Source organism: Phocoena sinus, chromosome 1, assembly GCF_008692025.1.
Source record: "Phocoena sinus isolate mPhoSin1 chromosome 1, mPhoSin1.pri, whole genome shotgun sequence".
NCBI lineage: Eukaryota > Metazoa > Chordata > Mammalia > Artiodactyla > Phocoenidae > Phocoena > Phocoena sinus.
In genome coordinates this window covers 139,719,876-139,742,042 of record NC_045763.1, presented here as the reverse complement: position 1 = coordinate 139,742,042, position 22,167 = coordinate 139,719,876, and the positions used below count along the sequence as shown (strand labels likewise).

General features: G+C 40.9%; 1 protein-coding gene across 1 annotated transcript in view; it reads left to right on the top strand.

Annotated features, from left to right (window-relative positions):
• COLGALT2 (collagen beta(1-O)galactosyltransferase 2) overlaps window positions 1-22,167 on the top strand; it is a 141,753-nt gene that overhangs the window by 91,303 nt on the left and 28,283 nt on the right. The window contains exons 7-9 of the mRNA XM_032645630.1: window positions 8,027-8,103; window positions 11,937-12,043; window positions 21,392-21,524. Of these exons, the coding sequence (XP_032501521.1) occupies window positions 8,027-8,103; window positions 11,937-12,043; window positions 21,392-21,524 (317 nt within the window). The remainder of the gene's footprint in view (window positions 1-8,026; window positions 8,104-11,936; window positions 12,044-21,391; window positions 21,525-22,167) is intronic.

Here is a 22,167-nt window from a genome sequence, read left to right as displayed (position 1 = left end):
CGGGCTTCCCTGGTGGCGCAGTGGTTGAGAGTCTGCCTGCCGATGCAGGGGACGCGGGTTCGTGCCCCGGTCTGGGAGGATCCCACATGCCGCGGAGCGGCTGGGCCCGTGAGCCATGGCCGCTGGGCCTGCGCGTCCGGAGCCTGTCCTCCGCAACGGGAGGGGCCACAGCAGTGAGAGGCCCGCGTAACGCATAAAAAAAAAAAAAAAAAAAAAGTCTTCTCCTCTGTTTTCTTGATGAGTCTGGCTGATGGTTTATCAATTTTGTTTATCTTCTCAAAGAACCAGCTTTTAGTTTTATTGATGTTTGCTATTGTTTCCTTCATTTCCTTTTCATTTATTTCTGATCTGATCTTTATGATTTGTTTCCTTCTGCTAACTTCGGGGGTTTTTTGTTCTTCTTTCTCTATTTGCTTTAGGTGTAAGGTTAGGTTGTTTATTTGAGATGTTTCTTGTTCTTGAGGTAGGATTGTATTGCTATAAAGTTCCCTCTTAGAACTTCTTTAGCTGCATTCCAGAGGTTTTGGGTCATCGTGTTTTCATTGTCATTTGTTTCTAGGTATTTTTTTGATTTCCTCTTTGATTTCTTCAGTGATCTCTTGGTTATTTAGCAGTGTATTGTTTAGCCTCCCTGTGTTTGTATTTTTTACAGATTTTTTCCTGTAATTGATATCTAGTCTTGTAGCGTTGTGGTCAGACAAGATACTTGAGACGATTTCAATTTTCTTAAATTTACCAAGGCTTGATTTGTTACCCAAGATGTGATCTATCCTGGAGAAGGTTCCATGAGCACTTGAGAAGAAAGTGTATTCTGTTGTTTTTGGATGGAATGTCTGATAAATATCAATTAAGTTCATCTTGTTTAATGTATAATTTAAAGCTTGTGCTTCCTTATTTATTTTCATTTTGGATGATCTGTCCATTGGTGAAAGTGGGGTTAAAGTCCCCTACTATTATTGTGTTACCATCAATTTCCCCTTTTATGGTTGGTTAGCATTTGTGTTATGTATTGAGGTGCTCCTATGTTGGGTTCATAAACATTTACAATTGTTATATCTTCTTCTTGGATTGATCCCTTGATCATTATGTAGTGTCCCTCTTTGTCTCTTATAATAGTCTTTATTTTAAAGTCTATTTTGTCTGATATGAGAATTGCTACTCCAGCTTTCTTTTGATTTCCACTTGCATGGAATATCTTTTTCCAACCCCTCACTTTCAGTCTTTATGTGGCCGTAGGTCTGAAGTGGGTCTCTTGTAGACAGCATATATAGATGTCTTGTTTTTGTATCGATTCAGCCAGTCTGTGTATTTTGGTTGGAGCATTTAATCCATTTACAGTTAAGGTAGTTATCAATATGAATGTTTCTATTACCATTTTCTTAATTGTTTTAGGTTTGTTATTGTAGGTCTTTTCCTTCTCTTGTGTTTCCTGCCTCGAGAAGTTCCTTTAGCATTTGCTGTAAAGCTGATTTAGTGGTGCTGAATTCTCTTAGCCTTTGCTTGTCTGTAAAGATTTTAATTTCTCTGTTGAATCTGAATGAGATCCTTGCCAGGTAGAGTAATCTTGGTTGAAGGTTTTTCCCTTTCATCACTTTAAATATGTCCTGCCACTCCCTTCTGGCTTGCAGAGTTTCTGCTGAAAGATTAGCTGTTAACGTTATGGGGATTCCCTTGTATGTTATTTGTTGTTTTTCCCTTGCTGCTTTTAATATTTTGTTTTTGTATTTAATTTTTGATAGTTTGATTAATATGTGTTTTGGTGTGTTTCTCCTTGGATTTATCCTCTATGGCACTCTCTGTGCTTCCTGGACTTGACTATTTCCTTTTCCATATTAGGGAAGTTTTCAACTATAAACTGTTCAAATATTTTCTCAGCCCCTTTCTTTTTCTCTTCTTCTTCTGGGACCCCTGTAGATCGAATGTTGGTGTGTTTAATGTTGTCCCAGAGGTCTCTGAGACTATCCTCAATTCTTTTCATTCTTTTTTCTTTATTCTGCTCTGTGGTAGTTATTTCCACTATTATATCTTCCAGGTCACTTATCTGTTCTTCTCCCTCAGGTTTTCTGCTATTGATCCCTTCTAGAGCATTTTAAATTTCATTTATTGTGTTGTTCATCATTGTTTGTTTGCTCTTTAGTTCCTCTAGGTCCTTATTAAACGTTTTTTGTATTTTCTCCATTCTATTTCCACGATTTTGGATCACCTTTACTATCATTACTCTGAATTCTTTTTCATGTAGACTGCGTATATCCTCTTCATTTGTTTGGTCTGGTGGGTTTTTATCTTGCTCCTTCATCTGCTATGTATTTCTCTGTCTTCTCATTTTGCTTAACTTACTGTGTTTGGGGTCTCCTTTTCACAGGCCGCAGGTTCATAGTTCCCATTGTTTTCGGTGGCTGTCCCCAGGGCTAAGGTTTGTTCATTGGGTTGTGTTGGCTTCCTGATGGAGCAGACTGGTGCCTGTGTTCTGGCGGATGAGTCTGGATCTTTTCTTTCTGGTGGGCAGTACCGCGTCCAGTGGTGTGTTTTGGGGTGGCTCTGAACTTGTTATGATTTTCAGCAGCCTGTCTGCTAATGGGTGGGGTTGTGTTCCTGTCTTGCTAGTTGTTTGGCATGGGGTGTCCAGCACTGTAGCTTGCTGGTCATTGAGTGGAGCTGGGTCTTAGCGTTGAGATGGAGATCTCTGTGAGAGCTCTCTCTGATTGATATTATGTGGGGCCGGTAGGTCTCTAGTGGACCAGTGTCCTGAACTTGGCTCTCCCACCTAAGAGGCTCAGGCCTGACACCCAACCAGAGCACCAAGACTCTGTCAGCCACTCGGCTCAGAAGAAAAGGGAGAAAAAAAAAGAAAGAAAGAAAGAAGAAAAAAATAAAAGAAAGTTATTACAATAAAAAAGAAATATTATTTATAATTAAAAAGTAAAAATGTAATAATAAAAAAAAGATAGATGGAAAGAAGAGAGAAACCAAACCAAAAAACAAATCCACCAATGATAACAAGCACTAAAAATGATACAAAAAAAACCCAAACTGGACAGACAGAATGCTAGGACAAATGGTAAAAGCAAAGCTATACGGACAAAATCACACAAAGAAGCATACACAGACACACTCACAAAAAGAGGAAAAGATATATTTAAAAAAAGGAAGAGAGCAACCAAATCAATAAACAAATCTACCAATGATAATAAGCTCTAAATACTAAACTAAGATAAACATAAAACCAGAAACAAATTAGATGCAGAAAGCAAACCCCAAGTCTACAGTTGCTCCCAAAGTCCACCACCTCAATTTTGGGGTGATTTGTTGTCTATTCATGTACTCCACAGATGCAGGGTACATCAAGTTGATTGTGGAGATTTAATCCACTGCTCCTGAGGCTGCATGGAGAGGTTTCCCTTTCTCTTCTTTTTTCACACAGCTCCTGGGGTTCAGCTTTGGATTTGGCCCTGCCTCTGTGTGTAGGTCGCCTGAGGGCATCTGTTCTTCGCTCAGAAAGGATGGGGTTAAAGTAGCAGCTGATCAGGGGGCTCTGGCTCACTCAGGCTGGGGGGAGGGAGGGGTATGGAATGTGGGGTAAGCCTGCGGCGGCAGAGGCCAGCGTGACGTTGCTCCAGCCTGAGGCGTGCCGTGCGTTCTCCCAGGGAAGTTGTCCCTGGATCACAGGACCCTGGCAGTGGCGGGCTGCACAGTCTCCTGGGAGGGGAGGTGTGGATCGTGACCTGTGCTCGCACACAGGCTTCTTGGTGGCTGCAGCAGCAGCCTTAGCATTTCACGACAGTCTCTGGGGTCCGCGCAGATAGCCGCAGCTCGCGCCCACCTCTGGAGCTCGTGTAGGTGGTGTTCTGAATCCCCTCTCCTCGTGCACCCCGAAACAATGGTCTCTTGCCTCTTAGGCAGGTCCATACTTTTCCCCAGACTCCCGTCTGGCCAGCTGCGGCACACTAGCCCCCTTCAGGCTGTGTTCACGCAGCCAACCCCAGTCCTCTCCCTGGGATCTGACCTCCGAAGTCTGAGCCTCAGCTCCCAGCCCACACCCGTCCCGGCGGGTGAGCAGAGAAGCCTCTTGGGCTGGTGAGTGCCAGTCGGCCCTGATCCTCTGTGCGGGAATCTCTCCGCTTTGCCCTCTGCATCCCTGTTGCTATGCTCTCCCCTGTGGCTCTGAAGCTTTCCCCCCGCCACCCCCCATCTCCGCCGGTGAAGGGGCTTCCTAGTGCGTGGAAACTGTTCCTCCTTCACAGCTCCCTCCTAGAGGTGCAGGTCCCATCCCTATTCTTTTGTCTCTGTTTATTCTTTTTTCTTTTGCCCTACCCAGGTATGTGGGGAGTTTCTTGCCTTTTTGGAAGTCCGAGGTCTTCTGCAAGCATTCAGTAGGTGTTTTCTAGGAGTTGTTCCACATGTAGATGTATTTTTCATGTATTTGTGGGGAGGAAGGTGATCTCCACGTTTTACTCCTCTGTCATCTTGAAGGTCCTCCTGTCTGAAATGAGTCTTTTATGTTTATTTACCTATGTTTACATCTTCAGGACCCATGTAATATTTCTGGCATATAATACATGGTCAGTGTACAAAAGTGGGAAAATTGGAGCCAAGGCACTTCCACTTCCCTCCAGGTGAGGAGAAAAGACCTCTCCAAGTTCCGGCTGTGGCTCCTATGGCAGCTGGCGCGGCGGCACTGGCTAACACTTTGAAAAGCACTCTTCATGTACTTGCTCATTTAGTACATTAGGAGCTGTATGGAAAATTGGGAGATGAATGACAGGAGGCTAGATCTTGTAAAGGTGACAGTAGTAAATGGGTTGTGAGGCATGAGGAGATTGGTTTTGCAAATCAGAGCATGAGGCAATGGGAAATCTTAGGTACCTCTTCTCAGTAATGACATTTTGAGGCAACAGAATGTCATGTAAAGTTCATTAGGAATATTGGATCTGAAGTCAGAAGATCTAAAACTGAGTTCCAGCTCTGCCAATCACTCACTATTTGACCTTGGCAAGACTACATCTGGGTTGGTCTCAATTTCTGTATCTATAAAAACAAACGATACCCCCCCCCAAAAAAAAATAAAAGTGAAGATAAAATGACATGGTGATTATGAAATCAGTTAACAAATTGTAAAGCACTTAAGTGCCAAGTGTGACTGTTATGGGCAAGAATAGAGCTGTGCCTAAGGAAGGTTATTTTGGCAACAGTGTACATAATCAGTTATAACGAGGCAAGACGAAGAGCATACAAGTGTTTGAAAAATATTAAAATGGCCCAAGCATGTGAGTGAGGGAGGACCTGAGCTAGGGTGGTGGCTGCAGCCATGGAAGAAGTCCAGGAGAAACTATAGACAAGTGTTAGGATTCGCTCCAAGCACAATCCCTCAAATATATTTCTGGGCATGACTGGGCTGGTACATTGTACACTGGATGGGGTGTGCACCAGTGTAGACCACAGAAAGAGCAACAAAGGAGTGAGGACTTACCTAACTGAGCTACTGTGAACCTAGCCCAGTTGCCCAAGGCCAACTTGATGCTAAAGGCTACCAAGGTCTAGCTTTGGGGGTAGAGGAGAGTGGGGGTTAAGGGTTCAGGTGCAGGAGTCAGACCTAGGTTCAAATACCAGCTCTATGAGCTCTGTGATCTTGGGCATGTTATTTAAGTCTTTGTTTCCTTATCTGTAAAAATAGGTATACTCAGATCTATCCTGTGGTACATGTTATGAAGATTAAATAAATGTAATTACATACGTCAAGAGTGTAGCCCGGAGTGCAGTGAGTAGTAAGATCTCTATACCAATAGTTATTATTATTCCTAGATCTTGAAACTATCCTGGAGCTGATGAAGCACATCCCAATTGGTGGTACAATGAGGGACATGTATGGAGAGGGATTCAAAGAGGAACTGAATTAATTATGAATGATGGAGTCAGAAATGATCCCAAACAAAAGCTGGGATGTACCTAATCTTCAAGTCTGATGTCAGCAAAGGTGCATCCCTTCTCCCCCCATAGTAAGCTTCTTAAGTCTAATTAATATCATCTCCTGTTTTTCCCTATGGCTTAGCTCTACCTTCAGCGACAAAACCCAGGCCTGTGTCTCATATTTCTGCTCAACGGTGGTTTTCAGGACCAGCCACTTGTGGCTTTTGGGGGGATACTTGTCCTGTGAACACAATGACTACCCATGTTTGATGGAAGCAAAGTGGCTAAAAGCAGACTCTTTGGCTGAACTGTTAAAGCCAGGCAGCCCATGTGAGTGCCGAACAGAGACCAACAGGGTGGAAAGGGTAACCCGAAATATACCCCCCTCCCAAGTCTAAGGCCCGATGAGAGAGGGCCAGACAGCTCTTCAAACAACATGAACAGGAAGGAGTTGGGATGTTAAGATTTTTTCTCGTAAAAACCTAACGCTGTACATGGTGACCCCACAATCAACATTTGTTGATTTTAAAAGAAATTAATGGAGTGGGGTGGAGCAGGGAGGACCAAAATATTCTGGGTTGCTGAGGGAAACAGAAACACACACACTGTGTACTCAGAAATGTGACGGTTAGGATCAAGATTGAAATAATAAGACCAACTCTTGTGTTTGGCTTAGGAAACCTGTTTCACTACTTTCTACGGTTTCACATCATTTGATCATAAGTGAAACTGGATGTCGTGGTTTCTCTTTAATATACCAGTGGAGGGTAAGTTAAACAAATAATACCCTTTGGACAGGATCTCAATCAGGACAGGTGATGTTATGCTGGAATATCAAAGAATGCTGAAATCTCGTTGGCTTCATACGACAATGGCTCGTTTCTTGTTATGCAAAGTCTACAGTGGTCCTCGTATGTTTCCTGGGCAGCTGTCCTCCACATGTTGGCACATCATTCTAGGCTGTTTCAATTTTTTGGCTTCTCCATATCAACATAGGCTGCTAAGATCATTGAGGTGGGGCTGGGGCAGGGGTGGGAGGAGGGTTTGGAGAGTTGAGTGGCAGCAACTCATGTGGCCATGACTAACCTGAAGGTGGAAAAGCCCCTCTCATATGCCTGAAATAGAGGGGAATGGATACTGGTGAACAGTAGCAATGGTCATCAACTATAGTTCTTCAAACAACCCAGTTACCAGCTCTCACTTAACGTTTTTCTTGTATTATGTCTTCAAGGAAAACCAAGTGAGTACTTTGAGTTTGTGAAATACTAAAATTTTCAAGACCTTCTCAGGTTCTTTAATCAATATTACTTTCAATCTTTAAAATATATAGTTTATAAAGAAAGCTTTTTTAGAGTATGAAATAAAACTTTTATTACTTGAGATGCAACACCCCTCCCATCTGGAAACTTCCTTGTTAGCCCTGTACCAAGTTCTGGGATGTGGGCTGGGCCTCGGAGGTGAGTTTGCATTAAAATAAAGGACCTTTTGAGTACCTGTAGCTAAACCTGCCTGGATGGGATCTTAAAATAAAATAGTCCCAGAGTTTTACAATCTTAAACATATAGATAAAAGGCATTCTTTAGAAAAAAGTCCAGCCTATTTCTGAGCTCTTTCATCATGGGCCACTGTGAGTAGTAGCTAAGAGTTATTGAGCATTTACCGTGTTCATCTACTGTGGCTAGTGCTTTGCATGTAGGTCTCATTTAAATTTTATAACACTCTAAGAGATACGCTTTTATTATCCTGATTTTACACACAAAGAAACAGGCTTAGAGAGGTCACCTATCTGCTCCAGACCTTCATAGACCAAAGTTTGGACCCAGGTCATCTGACTTTAGAGCCCTCACCCTAAACCATTACCCTAGACTACCTTTCAAATGCTCTTAAAATAGCTCTTGAGGGAAATGGAGCAAATACTACAGTCTGCATATAAACAGGTGCTCTCAAAACCATCGTTGTGACCATCTGGGGTTCTCATATAGCCACTCAGTCCTAGAAAACTGCAGTTATCCCCTGCCCTGAACATGCAGGCTGTGTTTCTAGAGGTCAGACCTGTGGTTGGAATGCTGTTCTCTGAGCCTCTCACTAACAAAGCACTCTGTGTGTTTCTCGTGTCTTCCAGTTGACCATCCTCCAATGGAACCTTCCCAGTTCGTCTCAGTTGTCCCTAAATATCCAGACAAGATGGGATTCAATGAGGTAGGAAAGGTGTCTGTGTGTATGTGCACGTGCACCTATGCACCTGTGTACATCATGCTTCTATGTTTGTATCAGAACACAAGCCTGACACACGTCTGGGAGCCAGCCAGACCAGCTTGGCTGCTGAAAAGAAACCAAGGTCTTGGAAAAGGTTCTCAGTTTTTGTTGTGTCTCAGTTCACTTATCTTAAAAAAGGAGCATCATGGTAAAAGTAAATTAATGATTGAGTCAGAAAGACGTTACTATTTAGTCATGAAAGTGATATTTTCTAGGAGCAGATATTGCCATATTTTATCAAGCTTCAAGGGTAAGGTAAGGAAGATATATAGTTTAGGTATTGGAGGACTTTAACTTTATTCTGAGTAAGTGGAAACCATTCTGGAACATTCTTTGCTTTATTTTCTCTCTGCTGTTTTTCTATGGGAAAAGACTGGAGGGCAGAGTTTAGAGGACAAAGAGAAAGTGAAAAAAGAAACCTATTCTAAAATTCTCCCTTCAGCAGGCAAGAACTTCATAATAGTGCTCTGAGAGTCATATTTATTATTAAGTTTCAATTGTATAAAGAATGAAGCAGAAATATAGAGATGCCTGTCTTAGTAATATGCACAGCGGATACTTGGTGGGACCAGAATTGAGACTCCAAGTCACTGAATCCTTCATGGGTCCCTCATGTCACATAACTGGTGATCAGTGTTCAGGAGCTTGGTGGTCTAGAAGCTAGGACAGTGCCTCAGGAATCCACAAACCGAGACAGAACTTTGCTGTGAATTTTGGATATGTTATAAGCCAAGCTTTGTGCTGCATGCTCATCGCCACTGATTAATTGAAAGAAAATGCCCTGTTTATCCCCCTGTACTATGTCATACAGGTCCCCAAAGTACAGCCATCTTAAATTGCTGCTGGAACTGGAAATTGGAATTTATTCTATAAAATTTATTTGCAGGCGGACTTCAGGAATGGAAAGGAGTATTTCATGAATATTAAGTAGAAAGGAATTAGCAGCTATTATGCTATTTCCACAGAGGGCAGGATGAGACAAGATGATTTTAAGTGTGGTAGAGAAGAATTAGACTAAAGTGTACATAGTTTTATAAACAACCAGGGCTGCAGAAAAGTTGGACCACCCAGGCACTGAACCCACTTCCACATATTACTACAGCTTTCCTTCCCTGCAGCTCTCACCAGCTCTCAGGTCTCCAGGTAAAAGAACTCAAGGGTCTTTACATATATTCATTTTTCCCTTTATAAACACATTCCAATGAGGATCAAATCAGAGCAGATACAATGGGACAAAAGCAGGATCTTCTAGCTCTGCTCTTCCATTTAGAAGGACTGGGTCACTCTTAGAAGCCTTCTGGAAAAGGCCAACTCTGTAAAGGATGCAGATAGGGGGACTCTACTCTCCTGAACCCTGGTACTCATCTCTGTGTTTGGAACAGAGATAGGATAGTGGAAAAAGGGATTTTCAGGGGCCTTTTCAACCTTCCCAGTACCCTGTGACCTTGTTGGTGGTGTCTGGGCTGTATTCGGCTGTGTGGCTTTTTGTTTGTTTACTATTCACTAAATATGAGCAAGCCGTCTGTGTTTTTCCTTCACGGCTGCAATTTTTATTGCACTTGTCCTGGCAGGATTGTTATTTACTAAAGTCTTCCCAGACTAGAGGTCTTGGATCTGAGGGGACTTTTTGTTGTACTTCTGTTAATTTTTTGTTTTTTGTTTTGTCTTGCTCTCCTGGAGTGACCTCAGGTAGCTCCGTGTGAACACATGAGGAAATGCCCATTCCTTTTCATAGCCTTAAAATTGAGAGATGGAACATGGCCCATCACAGTATGATTCTAAACAGGAAGAAAATGAAATATAAATGAACATGACTCATTAAGTTTTAAAATCCCAGGTAACAAGGCAAATACAGTCACCACAGAAATTGTTTTTTAAAAAATAATTGCCCAGTTATAGGGGTAGGACAGGAATAAAGACACAGACCTACTAGAGAACAGACTTGAGGATATGGGGAGGGGGAAGGGTGAGCTGTGACAAAGCGAGAGGGAGGCATGGAAATATATACACTACCAAACGTAAGGTAGATAGCTAGTAGGAAGCAGCCGCATAGCACAGGGAGATCAGCTCGGTGCTTTGTGACCGCCTGGAGGGGTGGGATAGGGAGGGTGGGAGGGAGGGAGATGCAGGAGGGAGGAGATATGGGAACATATGTAAATGTATAACTGATTCACTTTGTTATAAAGCAGAAACCAACACACCGTTGTAAAGCAATTATACCCCAATAAAGATTTAAAAAAACAAACAAACAAAAAAATAATAATTGCCCAGTTAGATAGACAACGGAGGTAATGAAATCATGACGTACCTAATCCACTTTGCTCTGATTCAGATGGATGATTTCTTCAAAGAGGACATCTTGCTCCTCTATCAGTTCTTTGCCCAGAGCTGTATAAATGGATAGAAGTGAGAATATTTTGTAAGGAAGAGTTGAAATTTTAGTTAATTTAGCTTTTGATCCGGTAAAACATATAGCATCTCGATGATTACATTCAGAACGACTGTGTGAACCACAGCTTAACCCCCAGTAAACTCTGAACTCCAGCCTGCTTGTAAGACATAGTTTCTTCCTTATTCTAGACAGCATAAAGCAAACTTTACCATAAACCACATATCATAGACATTTTAATCTGTAGTGGTCTTGAGAGATGAGGTTGTTCAACTCCCTCTTTTTACAAACAAGGGAACTGGACCCTGGAACATTAAACGTCTTCCTCAAAGTCATCTAGATGGGTCGTTAGGATGAAGCCAATGTCATCCGGCTTATTCCTGGAGGGTTCTCCTTTCCCATGCTATTCAGTATTTCTTACTGGTAGCTGAAGTCTCCCTCTTTTGCAGGACTAGTTTAAGGTACAAAGTGAGTTTATTACTGCTCGTAGAAAAGAACCTTATTAAAGCACATAGATATCTGTAATAACATTCATGAGACTTTGGGTATTTATTTGGCTCCTTAAATCTGGGAATAATCAGGCCAGCCTCATTATCTGTGTAACTCCCTATAGTAGCCTCAGGATATGTGTGTGTTTAGTGCAGTCATTGGGAATTTAGGGGCTAAGGTGAGGGGCTGCAGGAAGACCCAGTCCTCATGTGGGACAATCTGAATGCACAGTTTTGGGACTTCATGGACCAGTATGTGTCCTGTCTATAAGGTTTCCCTCAGATCCACGTGATGTGGAAATGATGCCTTTTCCCAAAGGGCTACCACCAAGTGCAGGACCCTTTCTCTCTCTACTTCTTTCAGAAAAATTCTAAGGGAGTTGAAAACTTCTGGTAAAGAAGCTACTCAAATTAAGACCTTGGTAATTCAATTTGGAACCTTTGGAAATAAAAGGAATTTGTTAAGACTAGATTTTTCTTATTCTTTGAATGACTTTAAATTTTTCTACAGTGGATATAAATTATAAGAATAGCTAATATTTTGTACCCAGGTGACAGGACCAGTATTATCTCAGTTTTACAGATGATGAAACTGATGCATAGGAACTGGTCCAAGGCAAACACTTAGTAAACTTAGGTCTGCTGATAAATCTAACCATTTGCCAAACTGCTTCCTACCCCCTTCATCTCATATGTTTTAGGTTTGATATACCTTTGGCCTTCTGAAGAATAACTTTTTGACCTGATATGAAATATAAACAAATCTTCACCACAGTTTTCCCTGTCTTTTCCAATCCTTATTACAAAGCTTTGTTCATTACATTTACTTTACTTTTCAAATAGCCTAGAAAAAGAGTTGACTAATCTGTGTTTCTTTTCCTGTTTTCTTCCTGCATTAGATTTTCATGATAAACCTGAAGCGTAGAAAGGACAGGCGGGACCGGATGTTACGTACCCTGTACGAGCAGGAGATTGAAGTCAAGATTGTCGAGGCTGTGGATGGAAAGTGAGTTGGGGTTTTTCCTCGAGCCCTTGCAGATGTGGTTGGAGTGGGGATGCACCCTCGCTGACAGAGGTTTAGTCTTGGTGGGAGGAATCTGCACTCATTGCAAGATAGACACGTCTTCACAGTGCAGCCTACTTTGGGAAAACTTTATGACTCATAGTAGCTTATATATGTCAATTTCACCGAGTAGAGCAGAAATCCACTCACCATCCAGTGCTCTCTGGTCTTCATTATGCTGAAGGTTTGCACTGGTTGTGATTTTCCACTGTCTCTGGGGGTTCTTCCAGTGGTTGTGGTGGTTTCCAGCCCTGTAGTGCATTGGAAGGAATGCGATCAGAGTTGCATTCAGAGCCTGATTTAGAGCAAAGCGTCTAACCTTGGGTGACCTGAAGAAAGTAAATGGAAAAAATGCCTAACAGTCTGTGTCTCCTGTTGCATGAGATGCTTGCCACAGTCTGCCTGGGCTGATCACTTTTCCCAGGAACATGTTAGGAAAGTCACATAGGGTACCCAGTTAGATTCCTTCAAGGGTTTTTGTTATTGATGTTGTTGTTCTGTTTTGCTTTGCTTTGCTTTTTTATTTGACACTGTTATTTCAAGGCATAGATATTTACAAAACCTGCAATTCCGTGTTATGTGAATTTGGAATATGAATGGCTCTAAGGAGTATGACTAGAAGCTGTTGTGGAAGTTTTTATGACTCCTTTAGAGAATCTCATCAGTGTTTCTCAAAGTGTGGCCTGGACACCCATGTCAGAGTCCCTAGGGGCTGGTTAAGAGGGCCAGCTTCCTGAGTCCCAGAGCCGCTGAATTATGATCTGTAGGGAATCTGCATTTAAGAAGTCTCAAGGTGATTCTTTGGTAAGGTTGCCACATAAAATACAGGATACCCAGTTAAATTTGTCTCAAACATTGTATGGGTCTTATTTATACTAAAAAATTACTGTTTATCCAAAATATAAATTTGACTGGACATTCTGTGTTTTACTTGCTAAATCTGGCAACCCTATTCTTGGATGCACTAGAGTTTGGGAACCACTGTTTCAAATACCTCTAATAGCCCCAATCTCCTTCATAGGCCACACGGACCAAGGAAAACGAGTTGAATTGTGAGAGTTTTTTATATACTCTGGATACAAGCCTCTTGTCAGATATATAATTTGCAAATATTTTCTCCCATTTTATGTCATCTTTTCACTTTCATGATGGTGTCCATTGAAACACAAAAGTTTTTAATTTGATGAAGTCCAGTTTATATTTTTGTTGTTGCTTGTGCTTTTGGTGTCGTATCTAAGAATCCATTGCCAAATCCAAAGCCACAAAGACTTGGTTCTGTGTTTTCTTCTAAGAGTTTTATAGTCTTATCTTTTATATGTATCTCTTACACATTAGATCTTTGATACATTTTGAGTTAGTTTTTTATATGGTGTAAGGTAGGGGTCCAATTCATTCTTCTGTACATGGTTATCTAGTCCCTGCACCATTTGTTAAAAGACTATTCTTTTCCTTTACTGAATTGTCTTGGCAACCTTGTCAAAAAATAATTAACTCTAAATTTAAGGGTTTATTGCTGGATTCTCAATTCTGTTCCACTGATGTGTACACCGGTCCCTATGCCTCACAGTAGCTTCTTATGTAAGGAAGTATGAGTCCTTCAACTTTGTTATTGTTTTTCAAGATTGTTTAGGCTATTTTAGGTCCCTTGGATTTCCATATGAATTTTAGCATTAGCTTGTCATTTTCCACACAAAAAAAGACAGTTTGGATTTTAATAGGAATTGCATTGAAGCTGTAGATCAATTGAGGGGAGAATTTCTATCTCAACAATATGAAGTCTTCTGATTCATGATCGTGGGATATCTTTCCATTTATTTAGAGCTTTAATTCTTTGATGTTTTGTAGTTTTTAGCGTGCAAGTCTTGCATTAATTTTGTTAAATTTATTCTTAAGTATTTTACTCTTTTTGATGCTATGGTAAGTGGAATTGTTTCCTTAATTTCATTTTTAGATTGCAAATTGCTAAGTGCATAGAAATACAGTTGATTTTTGTATACTGATCTTATATCCTACAACCTTGCTGAACTCATTTATTAGTTCTAATAGTGTGTGTGTGTGTGTGTGTGTGTGTGTGTGTGTGTGTGTATGGTCAGGCCATTCAAGATGGCTCTTCTCTTGCTCTTTGTACGTCTGCTTTACCAGTCTCTGCTTCACTCACATGACTATCCAATCCCCTTAATTATAGGGCTTAATCAGTAACTGCCTGCATGTTTGCCCCTGCCCCAGCTGCTGGTTTCCCTGGTAACTGATGAGAAAGCGTGATGTTAATTCCCCCTATAAATGGTAAACTCCTCCCTGGAGTAGCGGAGATTTCTGCGGTGTCCTACCTGTTGTCTGCCGTACACAGTGGAGTGACGTTCCAGGACTGTTGGCTTCAGACTTGTAAGATCCCCCTGTCCGGTAAACCACTGATGTCTCTGTGGCTGTGTCTGGGCTCTTTCTTCAGTCTCGAGGCTGAATAATTATAAAGCTTGCAGACCTATGGGGTGCAGTTCAGCGATTGTCGAGCTAGCCGGGAGGCTGAGGAAACTCCTGTGAGCACCAAAGTGTTGGGAAATAAGGACAGGTAATGAAAAGTTGTGGGGGTAATCCTGAGGTGGCTGTCCACTAGCACATGGGGCCCTGTGGCTGCTGTCCTTGATGAATGGGGGCTGTCAAGAGAGCCTGGATGGTCAAATTGGGACCCCAAGAGTGATGGAGGAGAGGAAGAGGATTGGGACGAGGTCAGAGGTCCCTTGTCCCACAGGATACAGATGGAGAGCAGCTCCTTTCCCCAGACTGGAGGCAACTGACCGCCATGAGAGATGTCTTTCTCTTCCGTTATATTGATGATGTCCTGTTAACCTCAGAGTCTCTGACCAGTTTAGAAACATCAGCCCCATGCTCATGGCTCATCTGACTGCACAGGGATGGCTAGTGAAAACAAACACTTTGTTTAGTCTGCAACATGTTACAGCAGGTGGAAGACATTACAAAAGGCCTACTGGAGTCCTGGAGCAACACAAAAAACCACTCTGCAGGATCTAGAACAGCCGTCCGTGCACGACATACCGGAACCCCATGGACATCGATGGAGACCAAGGAACCCACTTTACTGGCCATGAAGTTGAGAAATGGGCTGATAAAAGTGACATACACTGGAATTTCCACCTGCCCTACAACCCCACTGCTGCCAGGCTAATCGAAAGGATAAATGGACGATTTAAACAACAGCTGAGATGGGAAACTTGCCCTCTCAAGTTTCCAGGAGGCTAATTCAAGCCCTACAAACTAAAACTGAACATCCCAGGAGCTATCATCCCAGTGCCTATGCCATGTTAACCCTGAGGCAACTAGTCAACACCATCCAAGTTCAGCTGTTGACCACCAACGGACCATTGCCAACTATCGGTCAGGACAATAACTCACTTTTGCCCTTCCACAGGATCTACCCTCAGGGAAACACATTATAAAATGGCCCTGGGACTGGCAGATAAGTCCCCGGTGGTTTGGATTTGCCGCCCTGTGGGCAATAGGATTGGAAAGATTTCACCTAGCTTCTACCCGGCCCCACCTGAGACTACTAAGGTAATTAATCAGGACGCCCTACTGGAAAAAGGCACCATTATATTATTCTTGTGCTCTGTTGTTTTACCGTCTCTCTGTAATTCAGCAGCAGCTGGGCTGTGGGGACTGAAGGTGGACAGGCTGTATGGTACAGCAGGCCAGGCAAAAAACCACAGGCGGGGGTATGATCTCAGAATGCTGTTACTGCTTATAATTTGCTTAATGGTCATAATCTCCCCTGTATTGTGCCTGTTGAAACATCACATTCCATCCCTAGCCTCAGTGGAGGGAATCTGTTTGAGGACTGGGCAAAAACAGTGGCCTTACTGCAAACTGAGTCGGATTACTGGGTCTGCAGTAAGATGCCAGAGAAAGCTGACCTCGTTAATGTGACCACGTTGGGGACGACTGCAGACTCTCACCTTCTTCCTGTCCTGCGAGCCAAGCCCCTGGCTTACTCTTGGTACTCCTTAGCTGCTATTGTTTGTGTTGCATTTGTGGCGCTTGTTTGCAGTGCACCTCTGCATACCTGAGCCCAGGGATATCTCAGAAGAGGGGCAGACCAAGACTGTAAGGGTCGTGCAAGGTACTTAGGGGGTGGAGTGCATGGTCAGGACACTCCAGGTGGCTGTTCTCTTGCTCTATGTATATTCTCTGCTTGACCAGTGCCTGCTTCATTTACATGACTATCCAATTATCTTAATTATAGGGCTTAATCAGGAACTTGCCCCCTGCCCCAGCCACTGGTTTCCCTGGTAACTGATGAGCCCACCTGACGTCAATTCCCCCTATAAATGGTAGCCTCTTTCTTCTCCTAGGTAGCAAAGATTGCTGCTGTGTCTTGTCTGTTGTCTGCCATACACGGTGGAGTGTTGCTCCAGGACCTTTCGTTTCAACTTGTAAGATCCCCTGGCCAATAAACAATTGGTGTTGCTGTCTCTGTCTCTGGGCTCTTCCCTCTTTCTTGAGACCAGGCAATTACGAGGCTTGAAGGCCTTCAAGGTGCAGCCCAACAGTGTGTGTATTCCTTTGGATTTTCTCTATACAAGGCTGTATCATCTGCAAATGTAGATAGTGTTACTTCCTCTTTTCCAACCTGAATATCGTTTTAGTTTGTTTACCCAATTAAGTTACCCTGGCTAGATCCTCCAGTACAATGTTGGATAGAAGTGGTAAGAGTGGACAGCCTTGACTTGTTCCTGATATTAGGGAGAAGCATTCAGTCTTTCACCATTAAATACAATCTTAGCTGTGGAGTTTTCACAGATGGCCTTGATTGGATTGTGTGTTTTTTATCATGGAAGGGTGTTGGTATCTTAGTTTGGGCAGCTGTAACAAGTTACCATAGACCAGGTGGCTCAGATAACATTTATTTCTCGAAATTCCAGAGGCGGGGAAGTCCCAGAGAAGGGTGCCAGCATGGCTGGATTACAGTGAGAGACCCCTTCCTGGTCTGTAGGTGGCTATCCTCTTGTGCCTTCATACAGCAAAGAGAGGAGAGAAAGCAAGCTCTTCTTATAAGGGCACTAATCTCATTTATGAGCATTGCACCCTCATGACCTAAGTCCCCACCTCCTAATAACATCAACATGTGAACTTGGGGGGAATATAAACATTTAATCCATATACAGTTGGATTTTTGTCAAGTTTTATGTCTATTGAGATGATCATGTGATGTTTGTCTGTTAATAATTAACAGACAAACATCACATGACTTTTTTTCACATGTTAAATGAACCTTGCAATTCTGGGATAAATCACACTTGTCAGGATGTATAATGCCTCTTATGTGATGCTGGATTCTGTTTACTTGTATTTTCTTGAGGATTTTTCTATTTATAGTAATAAGGGATATTGGTCTGTAGTCTTCTTGTGATGGCTTTTTCTGGTTTGGGTATCAAGATAATACTTCATAGAATGAGTTGGGTGGTGCTCCCTCTTCTATTTTTGGTAAGAGTTTGTGTTAATTCTTTAAATGTTTGGCAGAATTCTTTAGTGAAACTCTCTGGTTCTGGACTGTATTGTGGGACTTTTTCTTTTACTAATTCAACCTCTTTACTTTGTTATAGGTATATTCAGAATTTCTATTTCTTGAGTCAGTTTGTATCTTTCTAGCAATGTGTCCATTTTATTCAGGCTATCTAATTTGTTGGTGTATAATTGTTCATAGTATTTTCTTATCCTCTTTACTTCCATAAGGTCAGTAGGGATTGCCCCCTCTTTCTTTCTTCATTTTAATAATTTGAGTTTACTCTCTTTTTTTTTTTGGCTAAAGGATTATCAATTTTGTTCTTTCCAAAGAACCAACTTTTGGTTTAATTTTTTCTCTATTTTTCTGTTCTCTATTTCATTTATTTCCACTTTAGTCTTTGTTTCCTTCCTTTTGCTTGCTTTGGGTTTACTTTGCTCTTTTTCTAGTTTCTTAAAATGGAAAAGCAGATTATTTGAGTTTTTTTTTTTAATCATAGGCATTTGTAGCTGTAACTAGCCCTCTAAGTACTGCATTAGGTGCATCCTGTAAGCCTTGGTATACTATGTTTTCATTTTGATTTGTCTCAAAATATTTTCTCATTTCCTTTGTGGTTTCTTTAACTCATTGGCTGTTAAGGAGTGTGTTGTTTAATTTCACATATTTGAATTTTCCAAGTTCCTATCAATTTTTAATTTCATCATGATTGTGGAACATATTTTATATGATTTCAGTCATCATTTTAAGTGTACTGAGGCTTTATGGTCTGTATAGTCTTTATGGTCTAACATATGGTCTTAGAGAATGTTACACGTACAGTTGAAGAATGTGTATTTTGCTGCTTCTGGGTAGAGTGTTCTGTAAATGTTAGGTCTAATTGGTTTTGTTTCCTGGCTAGTTCTATACATTACTGAAAATGGGGTATTAAAGTGTCCCACTATTTTTGAATTTTCTGTTTCTCCTTTTAGTTATGTCAGTTTGTTTCATGTTTTTGGTCTATTGTAAGATGCATATGTATTTATAATTATGTCTTCCTGATGGATTGACTCTTACCGTTATAAAATATTCTCCTTTGGTAACTTTGTCTAAATTTTTTTGTCAGATATTACAGCAGTATAGCTTCTCCAGCTCTCTTGTGGTTGCTATTTACATGGTATATCTTTCTCTATCCTTTTACTTTAGACCTATTTGCCTTTGAATCTAAAGTCTGTCTCTTGTAGATAGCACATAGTTGGATGTCTTTCTAAAAACTCATTCTGCTAAGCTCTGTCTTTGATTACAGGGTTTAATCCATTCACATTTAATGTGATTACTGATAAGGTAGGATTTACACCTGCTGTTTTCTATTTGTTTTCGATACATCTTATGTCTTATTTGTTCCTCTATGCCTCCATTCTTATGAGGCATAAGAATGTCCATTCTTTTATGTTTAAAAGATATTTTCTACTTTAACATTTTAATTCCTTTGTTTCTTTTCCTATATATATTTTTAGTTATTTTCTCAGTGATTGCCCTGAGGATTACAATTAACATCTTAATTTATAGCAATCTAGTTCATATTAATACCAACTTCCTAGAAGAAAACAGGGGGGAATAAACTCCTTGACACCAGCTTAGGTGATGATTTTTTGGATTTGACACCAAAAGCAAAGGTGACAACAACAAAAAATTAAACAAGTAGGACTGTATCAAACTAAAAAGCTTCTGCACAGCAGAGGAAACCATCAAAATAAAGAGGCAGGCTACCAAATGGGAGAAAATATTTGCAAGTCATATATCTGATAAGGGATTAACTTTCAAACTATATAAAGAACACGTACAACTCAACAGCAAAAAAAAAAAATCTGATTTAAAAATGGGAAGAGGATCTGAATAGAGATTTTTCCAAAGAACACATACAGAAAACCAACAGGTATTGATACATGAAAAGTTGAGCAACATCACTCATCATCAGAGAAATGCAAATCAAAACCACGAGACCTCCCCTCCCACTTATTGGACTGTATGTTATCAAATAGACAAGAAATAACAAGTATTGGGAAGGATGTGGAGAAAAGGGAACCCTTGTTCACTGTTGGGAATAAATTGGTGCAGCCACTGTGGAAAACAGATGTTCTTCAAAAAAAAATAAACTATCATGTGATCCAGCAATTCCACTTCTGGGTATTTATCCAAAGGAAATTTAAAAACTAACTCAAAGATATATGCACCCCCGTGTTCATTTCAGCAATATTTATAATAGCCAAGACATGGAAGTAACATAGTGTTTGACAGTAGATGAATGGATAAAGAAAATATGTGTGTATATATACAATGGAATATTATTTGGCCATGAAAAAGAAGGAAGTCATGCCATTTGTGACATCATGCATGGACCTTGAGGGCATTGTGCTAAGTGAAATAAGTCAGAGAAATACAAATATGATATCACTTATATGTGGAATCTAAAAGCACACAAAACAAAACTTGTAGAGAACAGATTCATTGCCACAGGTGGGATTGGGAGGTGGATGAAATAGGTGAAGGGGTAAAATGTATAAACTTTTTTATAAAATAAGTCATGAGATATAATATACAGTGTGGTGACTACAGTTAATAATACTGTGTGGCATACTTGAAAGTTGCTAAGGATAAATCTTAAGTTCTCATCACAAGAAAAATTTGTAGCTATATAGTGATGAATGCTAACTATACTTATCATGGGATCATTTCACAAAATATGCAAAATATTGAATCCTTATGTTGTACACCTGAAACTAATGTTATACGTCAACTATACCTCAATAAAAAAATACCAACTTAACTTCAATACTATATAAAAACTTAGCTACTATATAGCTTCATTCCTTCCCCCCTCCTTTGTTCTATTGTTACACAAATTATTTCTTTATACATAATGTTCTTTATACATTATTTGCTCTTATTGCTTTATGCAGCTATAATTTAAATCAGATAAGGGGAAAAGTTATAAACAGAAGAACACTTACATCATTTGTATTTATTGATACCTATGCAGTTATATTTACCAGTGCTTTTCTTTCTTTATGTGGATTTGAGTTATTGTCTAGTTTCCTTTCGTGTCAGCCCAAGGGATTCCCTTTAGTATTTCTTGTAGAGCAGATCTACTAGTGACACTCTTTTTGTTTATCTGGGAATATCTTAATTTTTCCATTTTTGAAGCCTAGCTTGACTAGATATAGAATTCTTGGTCGATGGTCTCTTTCAGTCAGCACTTTGAATATATCAATCTTCTGCCTTCTGGCCTCCACAGTTTCTGATGAGAATCAGCTGTTAATCTTACTGAGAATACTTTGTATGTAGTGAGTCACTTCTCTCTTGCTTACAAGATTCTCTCTGCATTTTTATCTTTAACCTTTTTTATGTCCAAAGGAAAGATGTACACATGCACACAATTTCTCTTCTGATTCCTTCCTGTCCTCATCCCTTCCAGTGTTTAATAGTATTTAAGCTTTCTATTAGCCACTCTCCTTCACTAGGAAAATACCTTTTCAAAGTTGTCAATAGTGATGACACTTAAGAACTGTGTCGGGCATTGCGAGGGGCATATAAAGTATAAGACTCTTTCTTGTCCTCACAAAGCTCATAATGCTACCACAACACATTAACCCTGAGCAGCTTGTAAGGAATAATGGGAAACATGAGAAGTCCTTCTCAGTGTGCAGAAAGGCTCTGGGGAATATGCAGAACTCTTCCTTCTGGCTTCTGTGGTGGGGACCTCTCAACCTGTTAATTCTGGGGCATGTTCTGTCTTGCAGGGCACTCAACACAAGCCAGCTGAAGGCCCTGAATATTGAAATGCTGCCAGGATATCGAGATCCCTACTCCTCCAGGCCTCTAACTAGGGGTGAAATTGGCTGCTTCCTTAGCCACTACTCTGTCTGGAAAGAGGTAAATAACGCTTCATTTCAATGTGCAGTTCTTTAATGAGGAGGAAGGAGAGTGGGACCTTGTAGGTGAACTCGGGCCAGATATAAAGTGAACCCGTAACTGTTCTGGGAGTGTGCTTGGAAGCTGTCATTGCCTTATGTCTCCCTCTGACACAAGGCCAGTGACAAACAAGGAAGGGTAGCCTTGGTGCAACTTGGAATGATGATAGGGGAAGACACCCACGTTCTGGGGGCCACACTCCTAGTGATGCATCCCCATCCTTAGTAGGAATGCCTTGTGTTTATCTAGCATGTCATCATTTTTTAAGTGACTCAGTATAAGAAATCACCCGGAAGTCATGTGAGATGGGTTAGGAGAGATGGGCCCATTTTACCCAAGAGAAAATAGTTATCTTGTTCAGGCAAGAAGGGGCAGAGCCAGGACTTGAACCCCTGTCTTACAGATCAGACATTGATAGGGGTGGTATTAAAGTGTGGGGTTCTTGGTTAAGGGTCAGTTCCCACAAGAAAAGAGAGTCCCCAAAGAAAGTCCTCTTGAAAGGGCTTTCTCCCTTTTAATGATCCAGTCTATGCCTATCTTTTTTATTCAAGAAACTTTGTTTTATAGATAAACTTTAAATTTTATAGGAAAAAATATGTAGCTC